The sequence below is a fragment of the Acyrthosiphon pisum genome, chromosome A2 (assembly GCF_005508785.2).
Source record: "Acyrthosiphon pisum isolate AL4f chromosome A2, pea_aphid_22Mar2018_4r6ur, whole genome shotgun sequence".
NCBI lineage: Eukaryota > Metazoa > Arthropoda > Insecta > Hemiptera > Aphididae > Acyrthosiphon > Acyrthosiphon pisum.
The window spans coordinates 52,821,752-52,837,659 of NC_042495.1; the positions used below are offsets into that span (position 1 = coordinate 52,821,752).

General features: G+C 32.1%; 1 protein-coding gene and 1 long non-coding RNA gene across 2 annotated transcripts in view; one reads left to right on the top strand and one right to left on the bottom strand.

The window, feature by feature from the left end:
• The window catches only part of LOC100159187 (protein obstructor-E), a 16,585-nt gene extending 6,112 nt beyond the window's left edge, over window positions 1-10,473 (bottom strand). Inside the window, exons 1-3 of the mRNA XM_001947423.5 lie at window positions 10,268-10,473; window positions 1,613-1,690; window positions 1,486-1,543 (exon numbers count right to left, since the gene is read on the bottom strand). Coding sequence (XP_001947458.1) covers window positions 1,486-1,543; window positions 1,613-1,690; window positions 10,268-10,325 — 194 coding nt within the window. The 5' untranslated portion in view covers window positions 10,326-10,473. The remainder of the gene's footprint in view (window positions 1-1,485; window positions 1,544-1,612; window positions 1,691-10,267) is intronic.
• A 2,714-nt stretch (window positions 10,474-13,187) lies between these two features.
• LOC115034251 lies at window positions 13,188-15,700 on the top strand. Its single transcript, XR_003839597.1, has 3 exons — window positions 13,188-13,469; window positions 13,532-13,781; window positions 15,100-15,700. It is a non-coding gene; the product is annotated as an uncharacterized LOC115034251 (long non-coding RNA).
• Window positions 15,701-15,908: the final 208 nt, after the last annotated feature.

The window sequence follows — 15,908 nt, forward strand, 5'->3', positions numbered from 1 at the left end:
AAAGCATGTAACTCAGAGGTGAATACAATGTTTTCAGTCACTAAAAATAAACCCATGCCCTATGGTAAATCTACAGTCTTCATGGTAATTTTGTTTTATTTACCGACTATTTATCGGGTTTATTATAAACACTCATGCATGAAAAATAATTCGCAGAGAATTCAAAAATATAGTATACCATACCACCATAAACATATATGTTTTTATTTTCCGATATTTATGCCACGAACGACTAGTGGCGTATACTACCTATATCAAAGCAGACAAATTACCACGGCTAGAAAATTTAGAAAACAGATATAGGTACCTACTTAAAACTTAAAAGTAGTATCATACTGAGAAATACATTAAATAGGTAAACTTAATTTTACAAAAAAAAAGGTCAAGGGGGGATCTATCCTCCATATCCCCCCCCCCGTAAATACGCCACTGACGTACCCACGTTATATTATATTATTATGTATTTTTTTCTTAACACGATAATGTTATAACTAGAGCGCTGATTTTTATGCATTAAAAAGTATTGAATTATGCCATATAATATGCAGTAAAAATAATGAAAATATGCAAAAAATAATTAAGATTTTTTTCCTTATTTAACATTTAAAAAAATACATATATTAATTACTAAAATACTTAATAAGAAAAAAAATTAGGAAATTTTCTGAACAACTCAATGTATTTTTTAAATTTTATTTATTATTAAAATGAATAATCATATGCATTTCGAGTTTTTCTTCTGTGCAGCTGTGACGTTTATCGGTTAACATATTTTTAAAGACTGACAACGAACGTATCAACGTTCCACGTCAACTGAAGTTGTTGGGGCATATTTGAAGCAACTTAGTATTATCGGGTCTTAACAAAGATCTTCGAACTGGACGTTTTCACCGCATAGTACCACATTCATTTTCCATAGAATTTCCAGACCTTTATTTTTATTGGAAAGCTCGTTTAATTTCGTTGGAAGTGTTTCACCTTTCGATCCAGGCATAGAATGAATTTTTTCTTTCGTTTCGTCAATTATTATTGAAAAGCTTTTATGTAAAGTCATATTTTGGGTTTCCAGTTTTTTTATGCTATCACTTTTTAGTATTAATAGACTGACACAGCAAGAGCGATTAAGTTTACGTCGTAATCGATTATTTATTTTATCTTTATATAAATTATTATTATTATTATTATTATTATTATATTAAGTGCCTATACAATTTAGTTTTAATTTTTCTACTTGACAAAATATTATTTTATACATTTTTGCTTCAATATGTAATACATTTTGAATTTTACCAAAATATACAAAAATATGCAGTAACAATTAAATATGCTGAAATATGCAAAAACAATTTCACCATTAGTTTCAAATTATGATGATTCGTGGAGATAACTGACAAAAATCCAAAAATATTAAAAGGAAAAAAATATGCAATTACATAGAAATCCGCGCTCTAGTTATAACTTAAAATGACATACGTCCAAACTCACTTGTCGCACTGGTTGCCCAACGGGTACCGTCCGTTTCTCTCTGGACAAACGCCACTACCTGAACACGTCAAAAATTAGACAAAAATTTGTCTGACTATAAATTTCATGCAGTGTGTCGCCTACGTACTTGTGGCCACATCGCGATCGTATCCGTCGTTGTCCAAATACTGTCGCTGCCTCCTGACCGTCCTGCGCGTGACACCACCTGCAAATTATGTATTATAACAAATTTATGCGATCCTATGATAATGTCCATCCATGTAATAAATTATATAGATTCAGTATGAGTATAGACTAGAGATGGATCAACCAGAACAAACATTTTCATATTCTTCTTTGCCTGCTGCGACCTTTTCGTTTGCGCGTTTGTGGGGCTTCCTCCTCACAAATATTATGTTCACATAAACTGCGGAGTCCATTTAATACACATGACTGACTGATTCGATCTTAAGTTTACTATATATAATAATGTAGGTACCCGAATCGAGAACGTAATGTCTATATGAAAATGACAATGTACGTTAGGGATCGCACTAATTTGTGTATACCTATTACCTATAGTAATCGCATATTAACTATAAGTCTATTAAAATAATGATTTAAAACAATTTGTTAATAAATAGATAACAATTTTGGTAGTTAATCAAAAAATGTTATCGTGAAACTTTTCTTTCCTGCGCAATAAAATGTGTGTTGTTCGAGTGAGTCTTAAAACCACAATACCTGATAAAAGAAATAACTGATCTCTTTCAGATCTAAAATACACTATTGGTAAGTACCTACCTACTTATATCATACGATTAAAATAGTTACATAAAAATAATATTATTATTGTAAATAATATTCGTCTGTTCAATAGGTAAAAATTACATTTTATTAAATGTTTTTCAAAATATTTGCTGTATTTATTTCGAAACATTCTATACATAATTTTGGTAATTAAAGGATGGATAAATAAAATATAAAATTGCATAGATTCTGACTACTGTGTAATGTGTTACTACTAAATAAAAAACTTAGTTATACTTACATATTATATTTCATAATTCTGTTTCATATATAAGATTTATACTAGTTATCCAGTATTCTACTTGACCATATACTATTTTAATACCGAAAAAACACTTGTAAAATACAAAACGATATAGGAAAGTCAATGTAATTTTAAACTCCTGACATTATCAAAGAAGATAAAAATGAAACATCATCACGATCGTTTTTATATAGTCCATGCCTCCACAATAGGGACGGGAAAAGTGGAAAAACCATATAGGTAGATTACATTGGTAAGTACAATATAACTTGGTGTGCACCGTATATGGCGTATACCGACGAAATAGTAATAATAATAATTCTATAACGTCTGTCCAAATATTTAAGCCGGGAAAATTTGTATCCGGCCATCGGCCGGCCATAAACGTTATTATTCGTAACGCAGTCATCGGAGTACCCATTACGATAATAATACCTACTATTATATTAATATCGTGTTTAAACGCATGTCGCTATTATATTAATTATTACACAACGGGTGGCGATTTATGGTTTTTTTTCTCGTGAATACGCGTCGCCTGACTACCACGCGCCGACCACCCGGAGACTTGAGCGTTTTGAATAATATTATGATATAGTTATTGTACCTACGTTGTTTATAATATACTGTTTAGAACTATTATTAGGTATAGGCGCGCATCATTCTAATATTCGTACACAGTCTCCAGCGCAATTACAGTCCACAGTTGTTTATCACGATATTCTGTCGTTCGTAAAACAATAAAATTTGATTTTGGTGTACTATGGTATATTATATAATCAGGTATTAGGTATAGAGACAATAATGCGTATTATAATGAAAACGGCGCGCGTTGTAATGCCAAAGTTTTTTTATAGCTCTTGACGATAACCTTTTACGTTGAATTAATAATCGCCTTGTCACTTCTCGCTTGTCATGATGACATTTGAAACTAAAACATTATACTTATTTTATATATTACCCATGTTTTGTTTTTAAAATGTAAACTATTAAATTTGAACTTTTAGTCTTGGTTTTATGGTAGAATTATGCGGTAAACGTACAAACTTTATATTTTTACCTTCGACGATCATTTTTCACACATTTTTGTGGTATAGGTACGTAATAAGCTATCTCAAGAACGCCTGAAGCGTATAGCTCTATTTAATTTGTCTTTAATGAGGTTTAATAATAATATTATCGTTGTTATATTAATTGTATGATTAACTTTTAGTAGTGCCTTTGTATTTTGTAAAGTTTTGATTAATTATACAATATTTTACTGACTAATTAGGTAGTATTATCTTAGATTTGACAAAAACGAGTTTACAATATTATACGTATAAAGTTTACAATAAATGCTACGTTTGATATTGCTCTTAAATAAACATATAATTTATAAGAATATTTATTTTTGTTTATATTATATTATATGACCAGATAGGCGAATTTATTTTTTTATACATTTCTAACTGTAAGCCGGACTTCACCCAGTGGCGCAACTAGAGTTCAAATATTGAGGGTGCTACAATTATGAACTGCTCAGATAGTCGTCTAAACTAACCCCCTATGCCCAGATTATACTATTTTATTCACAATTATTGCTAAATATGCACATATTAAGCACCCCTGGCCCGTAGCCCCCTGTAGTTGTGCTACTGGCTTTACCCGGGAAAAAAAATAAACAAATATAAATCACGCTACTATATCAACGTTGATATCTAGGTGTATCTCTGTTCTAGTGTACCTCAATTCATGGGAAAATCAGCATCGGTGTACCTAGGTCTGTTAACTAATTTGTCTAAATCAATTATTATTTTTTTATATTTTTTAAAGTGATTCAAACTTTTTTTTACTCTACACTTCCTTAATATTTCTAAGAACTATATATGAAACCATTGTAAAAATTGGTCAAGTCTTTTTAAGTCTATAAGCTACAAGCATACAACAATTGCTTTAGTAGTGCATTTGAATAACAATAACAATTAATTAAATATAATTTTACTTTATTCGAAAAAAATCCCATAACGTCGATTAGTTTATACAAATTGTGTTTTTTTAAATTTTATTTTTGTAACCAATAGCAATCATACATCATAAATTATACAAAAAAAAACAATACTCGACTTTAGTGAGCCAAAACGAAATTCATGTGTAGGTAAGTGACTTGCGGTCAGGACAAACGAGATAATCACCATATGCCCGCTTAAAAAAGGGAGAAAAAGAAATGTATTTAATTTATAATATCAATTGGCAATATGTCACGTTGTAATAATGGTTTTAATTATAGATACAATAACTAATAAACCTACTCAATGGAGTTGTATAGTTATAAGTTATTCTTTAGTAATATGTAACAGTATTGTAATTTATTAAAAGTTAGAAAAAAATTGTTATTTTGGTATTTAGCCATTTAGTTGTACAATACATTGAAGAAATGCTCTGGATTTCGATTACTCGGTTCGTATATCATTACACAGTTGGCAGGGAAGGGTATGGTAGACCGTAGGTCGGGATGACCACGGTTTTATGCAGCTGTATTGAGCAATTATGAATACTTTTGGAAACAAATTTTCGGATACCGAATTTTTTTGTTAAGCATAAGTGTGCAATATAAAAATGTTACGATAATCAATTATATAAGAAGGTACACTTAAGGTTTCCTTTTAAAACTATAATTTACATTTGTAACATTTGATGTTTTGTCGACGCTTATACCAAGCTTCAAATATCTCCGCACGCTACTGACTTAGCCAACCTATTATCATAATAATCTATAGTAGATAAAAAATGAAACTAAGAACCCGGCTAGAGTAAAAAAGAATATGTGTGCAAAATTTGGTGCCAATTGGTTCAGTAGTTTCTAAGTTGATAAGCTCCATACGAACGTACATTATATTTTTTTATACGTAGATTTTGTAGTTTTAGTATATTAATTCCAATACATTATAATAATTGAAAATTATAAATTTTCAACGAGGAATGCAATCGTGGAACGCTTTTAGAAAACCCAAATTCGATGACGATGCTCGACGAGTAGTTTATTAGTCATTTGCGGAATTTTGGCGGTGGCTCTCTGTTATTATTCGACTGCAGGCGGTGAGCAATAGGTATACAATAACGGCGTGGGATGCGAATAATATATTATATTATAATATAGGTGCTCGTCGATGTAATGAATATACAATCTGTTATTATATATTTTATTGTGCGTCTCGAATCGGACGAAACTGACAATAGACACATTTGCGCTGGCGGAAACGGGTCGTGGATGGATCGCGCCCGCTGCATGACAAGATTCACGAAAGGTTCGCGGCGAAGCGTTGCGCAACGGCACAAAGACGATTCCGTGTCGTGCTCGGGGTGGAGGGGTGTCGGCGGGAGGGGGGTGCGGCCGCTGTGACGACTAAAAGGGGAGACTGCAGTTATGGTGCGACGACGAGGCACACGAGTGTCGGAGGTTAAAGTCGGGTCGGGATTTCAGCCCGAGGTAATCACGCGGCGCGGGCGGCGGCTTCGGCTTCGGCGAGGATGAGCTCGCGGTTTTGTTCATATTATTTAATGATATAGTCACTTATATAACGACCAGGCCCTCGTGGTCATGTGCAAATAATGCGTGTGCGTGTGCCTTACGCGATTCAAATTCAAAAGCGGCGTCTGTGCTTGCCCGATTAGTATCGTCGTCGTCCGTTGCCCGAGTAGAAGAAAGCATATGATCCGAAGAGTTGTGGTATTTGATCCGAATGGCTGTGCCGTTTGGGCGGACGATAGATAAATTCGTCCGCACGAACGTCGCCCGGCGTGAAATATGAGTATTTTGTCGATACAATAAATTGTGTTTTTTTTTTTCGGAAGATTCCATATCTATATAATATACCTATATGGCCACATACTATATAATATTTTTTAGGCGACGCACATAAGGAAGTCGGAATGTTTTCGAGGGCTGTCACGATTCAATGATCATGATATTGTTTAAACAATAAAGGCGAAAAGGCGAAGTCGAAAAATAATATGAAAACCTCATTTAATTCACCGTAAATTATAGTGATTTAAAGAATAAATAATAATAATATATTGTCTACGGTACGGACAAAATTTGTCATTTTGTGACCCCTGTAGTTAATTTACCACGGTTTTCGCATTTTAATTCACACATTCACACCTCCCTAGTCGACACGGCTACCATGAACTTTGTAATTATGTGTTTAAACACATGGTTTTTAAGAGATTGTAATATTGTATACCTAGTACCTGGTCTTCTTATACCTATCTGCTATTTTTGATTCTTTCGATTTTGCAGCCTGTCGATTTCGGAGGATACCGTTGTCATGCCGATATACCAGTCCTATAATCGTCGTTATGAAATCCCCCACGAAAGGAAAAATAATACACGTATAGTTGCCAAATAACTAATATCGGACGAAGTGTATTTTTACCCTAATTACGGATATATTACCATACTAATTAAACGACTCTTTGCCCGATAAATGCTACTTATATTACACACATATTATATAATATTATACGGTTAAATAAAATCGTCGAAAATTGTGCGTGAAAACTCCGTCCATAGAATGCAAATGGCCGAGACTATGGAATCGTTACTGATAACACTATTAATACGCGTAACACTATTAATTCAGCCGAACGTGTCTGAATAAAAAATTTATATTTTACCAGCGAGGAATTCTACTCGATTAGGTATATCATGATCGCTGTTCGATTCGAATACGATTCGAATACCTTATGATATTATAATGCCATAGGTATTTAGTTTATCATAATATTATACATGGAGAGAGTTCACACCACGCACGGTGGTTTATAAATTTCAAGACGGAATAACGAAATTATTAATGCCGACAATTATATTATTATTGATAGAAAAGTTAAGTATGGGAAAATTTAATAATATATACGTTTATATATAATAGGTGTACACGATTTAATTCTAATGTTCGTATACTGCATCAGTCAAAAAAGTCAAACGTTTCATCTCCGTTGCGTGATGTAGACGAGTAAGACATAATGCCAGAATTGAAAAATTATAACTGATTTCAAAAGTTAAAGGTTAAGGTTTTTGTCTTATAATATTGTGATCGGAATGTCTTGGAGTCGTGTTTTGGGCAAATGGCCGGTGATGCCTTTTAATGATTATCTCGAAGGACCTCGTCCTTGGGCGATATCGATTATCCGATTGAAATATTGTCCTTGCGAATTTAGAGAATCACGTTTGGCTAATAAATTATAGTACATTATATTCCATGCCTGGAAGCTTTTAAAGCTTCAACGATAAAATACCGATCAAGTGAAATTTCATTATACCAACGTACAATTTCTCTGAATCAGTGTTTTCACCTTGGACAGATTGATCATATTGTTCTCGTATTTTTTTAACTCCATTTAAGGGCTTATTTAGCTGTTCGATAAAAAAAAATGTTTATTTTTATAACAAATAAAGATTTTATTCCACCTACAATCCTTATTATTCGTTAGTAACAGCGTAAATCATTTGATTTACTGACATAATATAATAGTGATACAGTTATACCTCTACAGATGTAATTGTTCTATGCTGTTTAACAATTTCAATGCCTATTGAAAGTGCAACCATATGAGATTTTAAATTTTTGTCTAGGTAACCTACTGACAAACAATGATAGATTATCAATAAATATATTATATATAAGTGTAATCTATCCTTGTTACAAAATTATTCGTACTTAATTTATCCTAGAGATTGGCTTTTATTTGTAATAGGTACTTGAGAAACAAGATTAAAGAAATAATCATTTTTTTCAAACTTTTATTTTGAATTAATATTGTTATTATTTATTTTGTTTTGTTTTTTTAAACAGACGATTTCAAAAGTTAAAGAGAGTAGCTAAAGATTATTTTTATAATTTATATATTATTTATTACATTAATGTTGAGATTTTATTTTAAAGTCAATAGACTTTCCTCGACAAATGCATTTTTTTAAGAATGATTTATTACAGGCCATGTGTGTAATTCATCTTCATTTTGTTTGAAAAAGAAATTGTTTACTTAAACAATTTCATATCATATTTTATTATGACGTATTTAATCATACTGAGCTCTTATGAATGCAAATGTTGGCCATACAGACTACAAGAATGAAAATTACGACAAACTATAATGGATCATATTTTATATTGTCTGCGACTCCCACGAAACACCGGAGTGCATCACCTAATCGCGATTTATAATGTTTCAGAAGTCCAATTTCAATCCTAATGTCCTATTAAATGCTTCCTACGCAATATTAAGAAATTGCGTATAATTATATTTTATAGTTATTGCTGGAGAATAAATACTCGCACGCGGATCCTTTTGAAATGTTATAATAACGATGAACATCAACCAAATGCGCCGCAATTATTATTACTTAACGTTTATTAACCGCGTTCTATATGTTGCGCTGTTATTAAAATGTTGCATTGTGTTTACAAAACTACGTATTAACCTGCAGCCGATCTATTATAACTGTGCAACAAAACGAATTTTGTTTTAAAATTTATTTTCGATGAGATATGGTCGTGCGCATCATTATAAGGATAACAATAATATGGGTCGTCCGCGTGGAAATGATATTATGCGGTACAATTGAAACGAAATATAAAATATACAACGTGCAACGCCGCATGGGTGCACGCGAACCGATCGAGAAATTATAGATGAGCAGATGAAGCATAATGTGAACAATCTGAATGTGAAAGTTTTAATAATCGAAAACCGCGCGCGTTCGAGAATACACATATATAGGTAATATATTATACAGTAATACAGTAAACGTATATTATACACGTTTGCGTGTGAACGACATCGCAAAAATCGTTTAATCGGATCGATAAGTACTTTGAGAGCGCATGTGAACAGTAAAAAAATAAGTAGTTTTCAGAGGACGACGCCGCCGCCGCGTTGTACCCAAAAACATCGCACGCATAATATGATATTTTGTGTTGTGCGCGTCATCCACCGAACACGTAATCCGGCAAAATTACAGTCCTACCTACAGCCGAAACGGGATTGATACGTCGAAATAATATTACAGAACACGCGATACGACCTATTACGAAACGCACCTGTTATGGACAATATTATAATTTTGTGATCCGCGTCGTCTCCGCAGCACCACCAGTGACCAAGTCACATATCTTATCGTTATATTATTTTTAAATGATATAATATATATTTCAAAATGTGATTAAAATTAAAACGCACGTGATTACCCCACTCGGAGGATCGATGTAGTCGTTTCGACTCCGCAGCATCCGTCTCTCGTAGATCGTACCTATATATATATTATCAATTATGTAGGTACCTACTTATGATGACGCGTATTTTCTACAAAGTATGATTTCCTCGAAGGAGAGAATCGAAAGAAATACTGGTCGGTAGGTAACCCCGTCGCTTATATTATAGGCACAACAACGATAATCAAAACGATAATATTATTATTCGGTTGTAGGTAACACGTATAACATAACAATATTACCTATACCTGTATCGGCTGTAAATTGTAAGATTGAACATAATATTATAATACAACGGAACTTCCATTTTTAACAACATTTCCAGTTCAACGAAATTTTTTTTCAGGACCAAACCAAATGTGTTCAATTCTGTTTGACGAAATTCTCTTCAATACGAATTTCTGTTTATGCCCCACGATACTTCGCGATAATAATAATATGGAAGTTTCACTGTATACCTACACTATACATAGTAATAACGTGCACTGACCTGCATAAATGACCGACGTGGCCGCGATGACCGCGACGACGACGAGTACGCGAAACATAACGCGAGCGTAATAATATTATATTAATATCGCAATGTGCGTCGGACGCATTCGGAAGAATCGGTTCGAGCGACAAAAACGCACTGCAGCGACCGCGCGTGCTCGTTGCGACGATGGTCTCTCGGCCGGCTCTGCTGCTGCGGCGGCGGCGGTGGGACGACGAGGAAGGACCGCCGCGTACGATAATATAATACGCACACGACTATAACATAGTATAATATTATAATATGCTGCCCGCCATAACATAATCAAAAGTTGCATAACGCGCGCGAGATGATCCGAACAACATTCTTCCATCTCGCCCGAGTACCAATACACAATAATATAATGATATTGAAGGTATACCAGTATATACAGAGTGATTCACCTTGCAGCGCGCTCACCCCCGTTTTTTAATTTTATCAACGAATACTTTTATCTGAATTATAATATTATTTGAAGTTTGTACATAGGATATTATTATAGATTTTATTCTACCATTTTAAAGAGTTTCCTTTTACGCGCACAAATTCATTTTTTTTTCAAATGAGAACCAACTCTTTTTACTATGTATAAATTTAAATTTTTAATGCAGATGATTTTTTTTTTAATATTTCGATTTAGGTATATAAATTCGAAATCCGAACCGCAGTATAGTTATCAAAACGTACCTATATAAGTACTAAAGATAATAGTCCTCAACGATGGTTTAACAACAATATAAAATAATTGTAATTTATTTTAATCAAGTCCTTATTATACTCTGACAACTTTTACAGATTATAAGATGTTAATAGATTAATATTAATTACTCTGATTTTCAAAAGATAATCACGGTTTCCATATCTTTCAAACCTATAATCATGATTCACGGGCACTGGCAAATTTAATGATTGAAATAAAGTCAGCAAATCCAATGTAAAAATTAATCAGTGGCATGATAGGTAGGTACTTACGAAATTATCGTTTTGATTTACTACCATTTATAACCAAAACAAACCTACCTATGGTAAATGATATTGCAGTTTGCATTATAAAACGTGTTTATTATATTAAGGTAAAAATTAAAAAAAAAAAAAATTAACTTTATAATTTACGTGGCCACAGTATAATTAGAAGGGTAGTCTCGTCGCATTTGCCAACTAAACGACCGTTAAATCCACCACTGTTCACGGGGACCTATTTTCTTGTAGTACACAAAGTGAAATAACTCAAAAATTACTGGTTCGAATCTCGATTTGGATTCATCAACATTTTCAAAAAAGTCTATTTATAAGAAAAAAGGGGGATTTTCATATGAAAAACTGAAGTTGGTATCGACACAGTCTATTCTTTGAATTGTATAAATAAATCTAAGTACTATGTAAAAATATAGTCTTCTAATATATGTAGGGTAGGTTATGAGAATATGGTCAAAAATAGATGGGTTTTTCTCAATGCAGGATAGGAGTGAGGAGGTCTCGCGCAGGACCAAGTCTGGAAGAGATCAATGGATACGTCGAAAAATGCACTTTAGTCACCATCATGGACGGTCTTCGCGTAAAAAATGCAACAAGAGCAAAAAGTCCATCAATTAACGATGTCTTGCTTCAGCGCGTTCACTCAAACTTTTTGGATCGACTTGCTTTGTGCTGCGAACAAGATATGGACATCATATTATTATGCTCGATGTAATTTTAAAAACTTAAAATGACACTTATTTCCCAACCAAATAACATAAATAAAATGTTTGTACGTCTAAAATATCCTAAGTTATCTCTGCTACGTTACCCATTTTGTAGGTATTTAAAAATATTAAAATTAAAATTTTGATCGATAAGCACAGAGTATGCTTGTTAAATCACCCTATATATATTCTTATTAAATGGGTAGTATCGCTGGTATATAACATAATAATATTGTATGTAGTAATATGAAGATATTTTAGATAGTATTCTTATGCATTCATATTACCATCCTATATTATATTAATGCCGTGTATAGTCGCAGTCGTGGTGAAGATCGTGGAGCTGCAGCAACATCGCGTGCATAATATTATTATTATCATCGCCGATTAAATGCATTAAAATTATCACAAAATTGTATGCTTTTCATACATTCATATGCTTGGAATTATATAATTATGTGTACTCATTAGCTGGGTATTTATCGTGTAAACTTTTTTTTTCACATAAACCATGGATTTTCTTTACTAGCCTAACAATATAATTATGATGAAATAAACACTAGATAATTTTAAATTTATTACAATGATAAATCATTAATGTGGGCCCTGAATACAAAATCTTTAGTAATATCTTATTTGTAATTTTGTCAACTCTATACTAGAGATTGTTTATCTATAAGAACAACTATTCCTTTCGTCATTCGAATAAGTCGTAATGGCGCAAATATAATATGAAAGATGCACTTAAAAGTAAAAAAAAACCAAAGTAAAAGTTTAATTTTTCTTTGATGTAAGGATGTGCTTGAAAAGCATTATAATACGAGTATTATGCTCTAGAGCACTCGGAGGTTTGAGTTTAAATGCACGTCCTATAGATACTATACCTACCTATAATTTAGTTCCACCAATTACATGCAAAATGAACCTTTAAGACGTTTGATGTCGCATGCCAATGCGGACCCCACCTTTAACTTCCTTGATTTTTAATTGTATACACACTTACTATGTATTTTCTATTGTTTTTATTTACTATCATCATATTGTAAAAATTGTAATAACTTTTCTGCACATGTATATTTTAATTATAAAGGGCTCAGCCCGTAAATTCTTAATAAATAAATAAATAAATAAATAAATAATATATAATAGGTATCAGTCGATGACGGTGATTTTTTTTTGTCAGTTTATTATATGCTTATATTAAAAATATCTAATATTATGTTAATTTAAATTGTATTTTTATTCATCTCTGCCCCCTCTCTTGTTGGCATCAGAGCGACCACGACACCCGTCGTCGCCCTCGAGGCAAGGTCGACGACAATATGTTGGCAGACGCGCCGCCGCCGCGACAGAGTTTTTGTAATATTTATGTGATACAGGTACAAGCACTTAATGCGATATAATTTGTACTATGCTGGTTACATCGATATAGGTAGTTTAGTTGTGACGACTTGGGAGTCGCGTGTACGCTGTATTCGTCTTATAGTCGGACAAGACGAGTAATTTAAAATGAATAAGTATATAGATACCTACTGCAATATATTATGTATATTTTTTTCAGTAATGTGCGTTATCGGATGGATATATCATACTTATATTTTAACCTGTTGCCGCCGCACATCGGAAGTTTCGACACGAGGTCGCCGAGCACCGCTCATCGTCGACTGATTTTTTCCTCCTGGCACAAGACGTGTGTGGCGTGTGCGTTTAACTATTTAAACCGACGGTCACATCGTTGGTAAACGATGCACATCCGTCGTCAGCGCATTTATCTGCAATCGACGGTCGATCTATAAACGCGTATCGATATTGTATGCAATTGTTTTAACTAATTAACTATTTTCCCGGTTATTTCATAGAAGATATACATATAGTATTATCGTCTATCGTTATTCGCGTTACTAAACATCCGACATTACTATGTACAGAGTTATTCTAATTAAAGATCCGAGTTTTTCATTACATCGATAAATTTTGATCAACTATAAGTACATAATATTATGTCATTTAATATATTAAAAAAAATAAAATAATAGTGGACTTAAAAAATTAATACAATATTGTACAATAATATGTAAATCCGCTATACATATTGTGCAACTCGACGATTTTTAGTGTTTTTTTTTTTTAACAAGATAGGTACAATTTTTCCATTTCACAACGGTTTTCTTCGATAGGTATTTTATATTGGCTACATATAGCGATATTCACATTTTATATTATTATCTATTTGTGTACATTTATTAGGTGCATAAATGTTGTATATATTATATCTCAATAGCATATAAATAGGTAATGTAGTAATTTCTATTTTATAATATTTAACTTTTAAATAATATATTTCATAATATTATAAATTTTAATTTATACATTTCTATTTTGCTTTTTAATTATTATTATTGTTATTAACGTTATAAGTATTACCTATTCCTTTTTAAAAAAAATGTACGCTAACTTTTAATCTACGAAGTTAATACGGTTTTTATACTAATTAGTATCGAAATCAAATTGTTGGTATCACACTACCTATCACCCATCGTTATTATAATATAGTAGAAATAATCTTTCAGTGCCATTACTATATTGTGAATCCTACACTCATTATGGCTATTAATTATAATTTATTATGTATAATGCAGCACATTATAAAATCTCGTTAATTTCGTTTTGAGGAACAAGAAATAAATACGTTTGGTTATACTTTATAACTTATAAGTATTCAGGATTATTATAAATTAATATTGTTGTCATTATTAATTGTTGTTCAAATTCGTCTATCTGAACGTTATTTTTTTTTATCTCATTGTTTTCTAATCGTTCGCACGTTATTTTATTTAAATCAATTATTATCAACGTACGAGTTGACAGGATATTATGTTGTTTTAAAAACTATCCTAAATATAAAATATATAATTAATTGTGCGGACCTCGAAGTGTTAAACACTACATGAAGTACAAAGACGACTTCCTATACAGTATTATAGATTATATCGTCTTTGTCTGCGCTTCAGGCATTCCACATATTATAGCTATTAATAATAAAATTGATTTCTGTACTTTTATATAACGCATGAATATACTTATAAAAATGTTTAAACGTTACATAAATTTAATATTATGCATTTGCAGAATTTGTTCAATACTTGAGTTTTGAAGTGCCAGCTACAATTTGTATCAAGCATTAATGATTGAGAAGCTGCAGAAAGTGTGTACACGTTCACGGTTTGCTATATAAAGTTAAATTATTAAAAAAAACCCCTCGAGAGGATATTTTATACAACGTTTCTCTCTTTATGTTTTTAATGGATCTATTCTATTGCAGTACAACGCATGTTAACCTCGCGTTTTCAAAAGTATACAGAACCCTATGTTTGTGTGCTACGTAAACTGTGCGAAATGGACAGAGACAATAAATTCTATCGTGACAGCCTCTTATGGCATACACATTTTATAAACGAAAACTCAACCGATCGATACCAACCTACGAGAGACCGCCAACCAGACTGATCCGGTCATTGTATGATTCTAAGAGATGATCATATTATTATGTGAAACCGGTATAATATGTCCATTCGTATAATTCTGCTTTGCAGTCGTAAAATGTATTATTCTGGTTTTTTTTTATATAATTATGTAAATTATGTAAATATTTCAAAATTATTTTTCTTGGTATAAAACAAATCAAGGCGATATCGTTTGTACAATTATTGTAGAATAATTTTTTAAGCAAATAAAAATCTAAGGGATTTTAACTATAAATAAATTCACAAGTTAAAGTCTACACTTTATATTTTATACAAAGGTACTTCTGTGATCAACGTGTTATAGGTACTTACTACTTATGTATTCTTTTTTATAAAATAAAATAGTGAAACAGATCAAGGTAAACACGTAGTAAATAAATATTATTCTACTTATAGTGAGTATCGTAAAAAGAT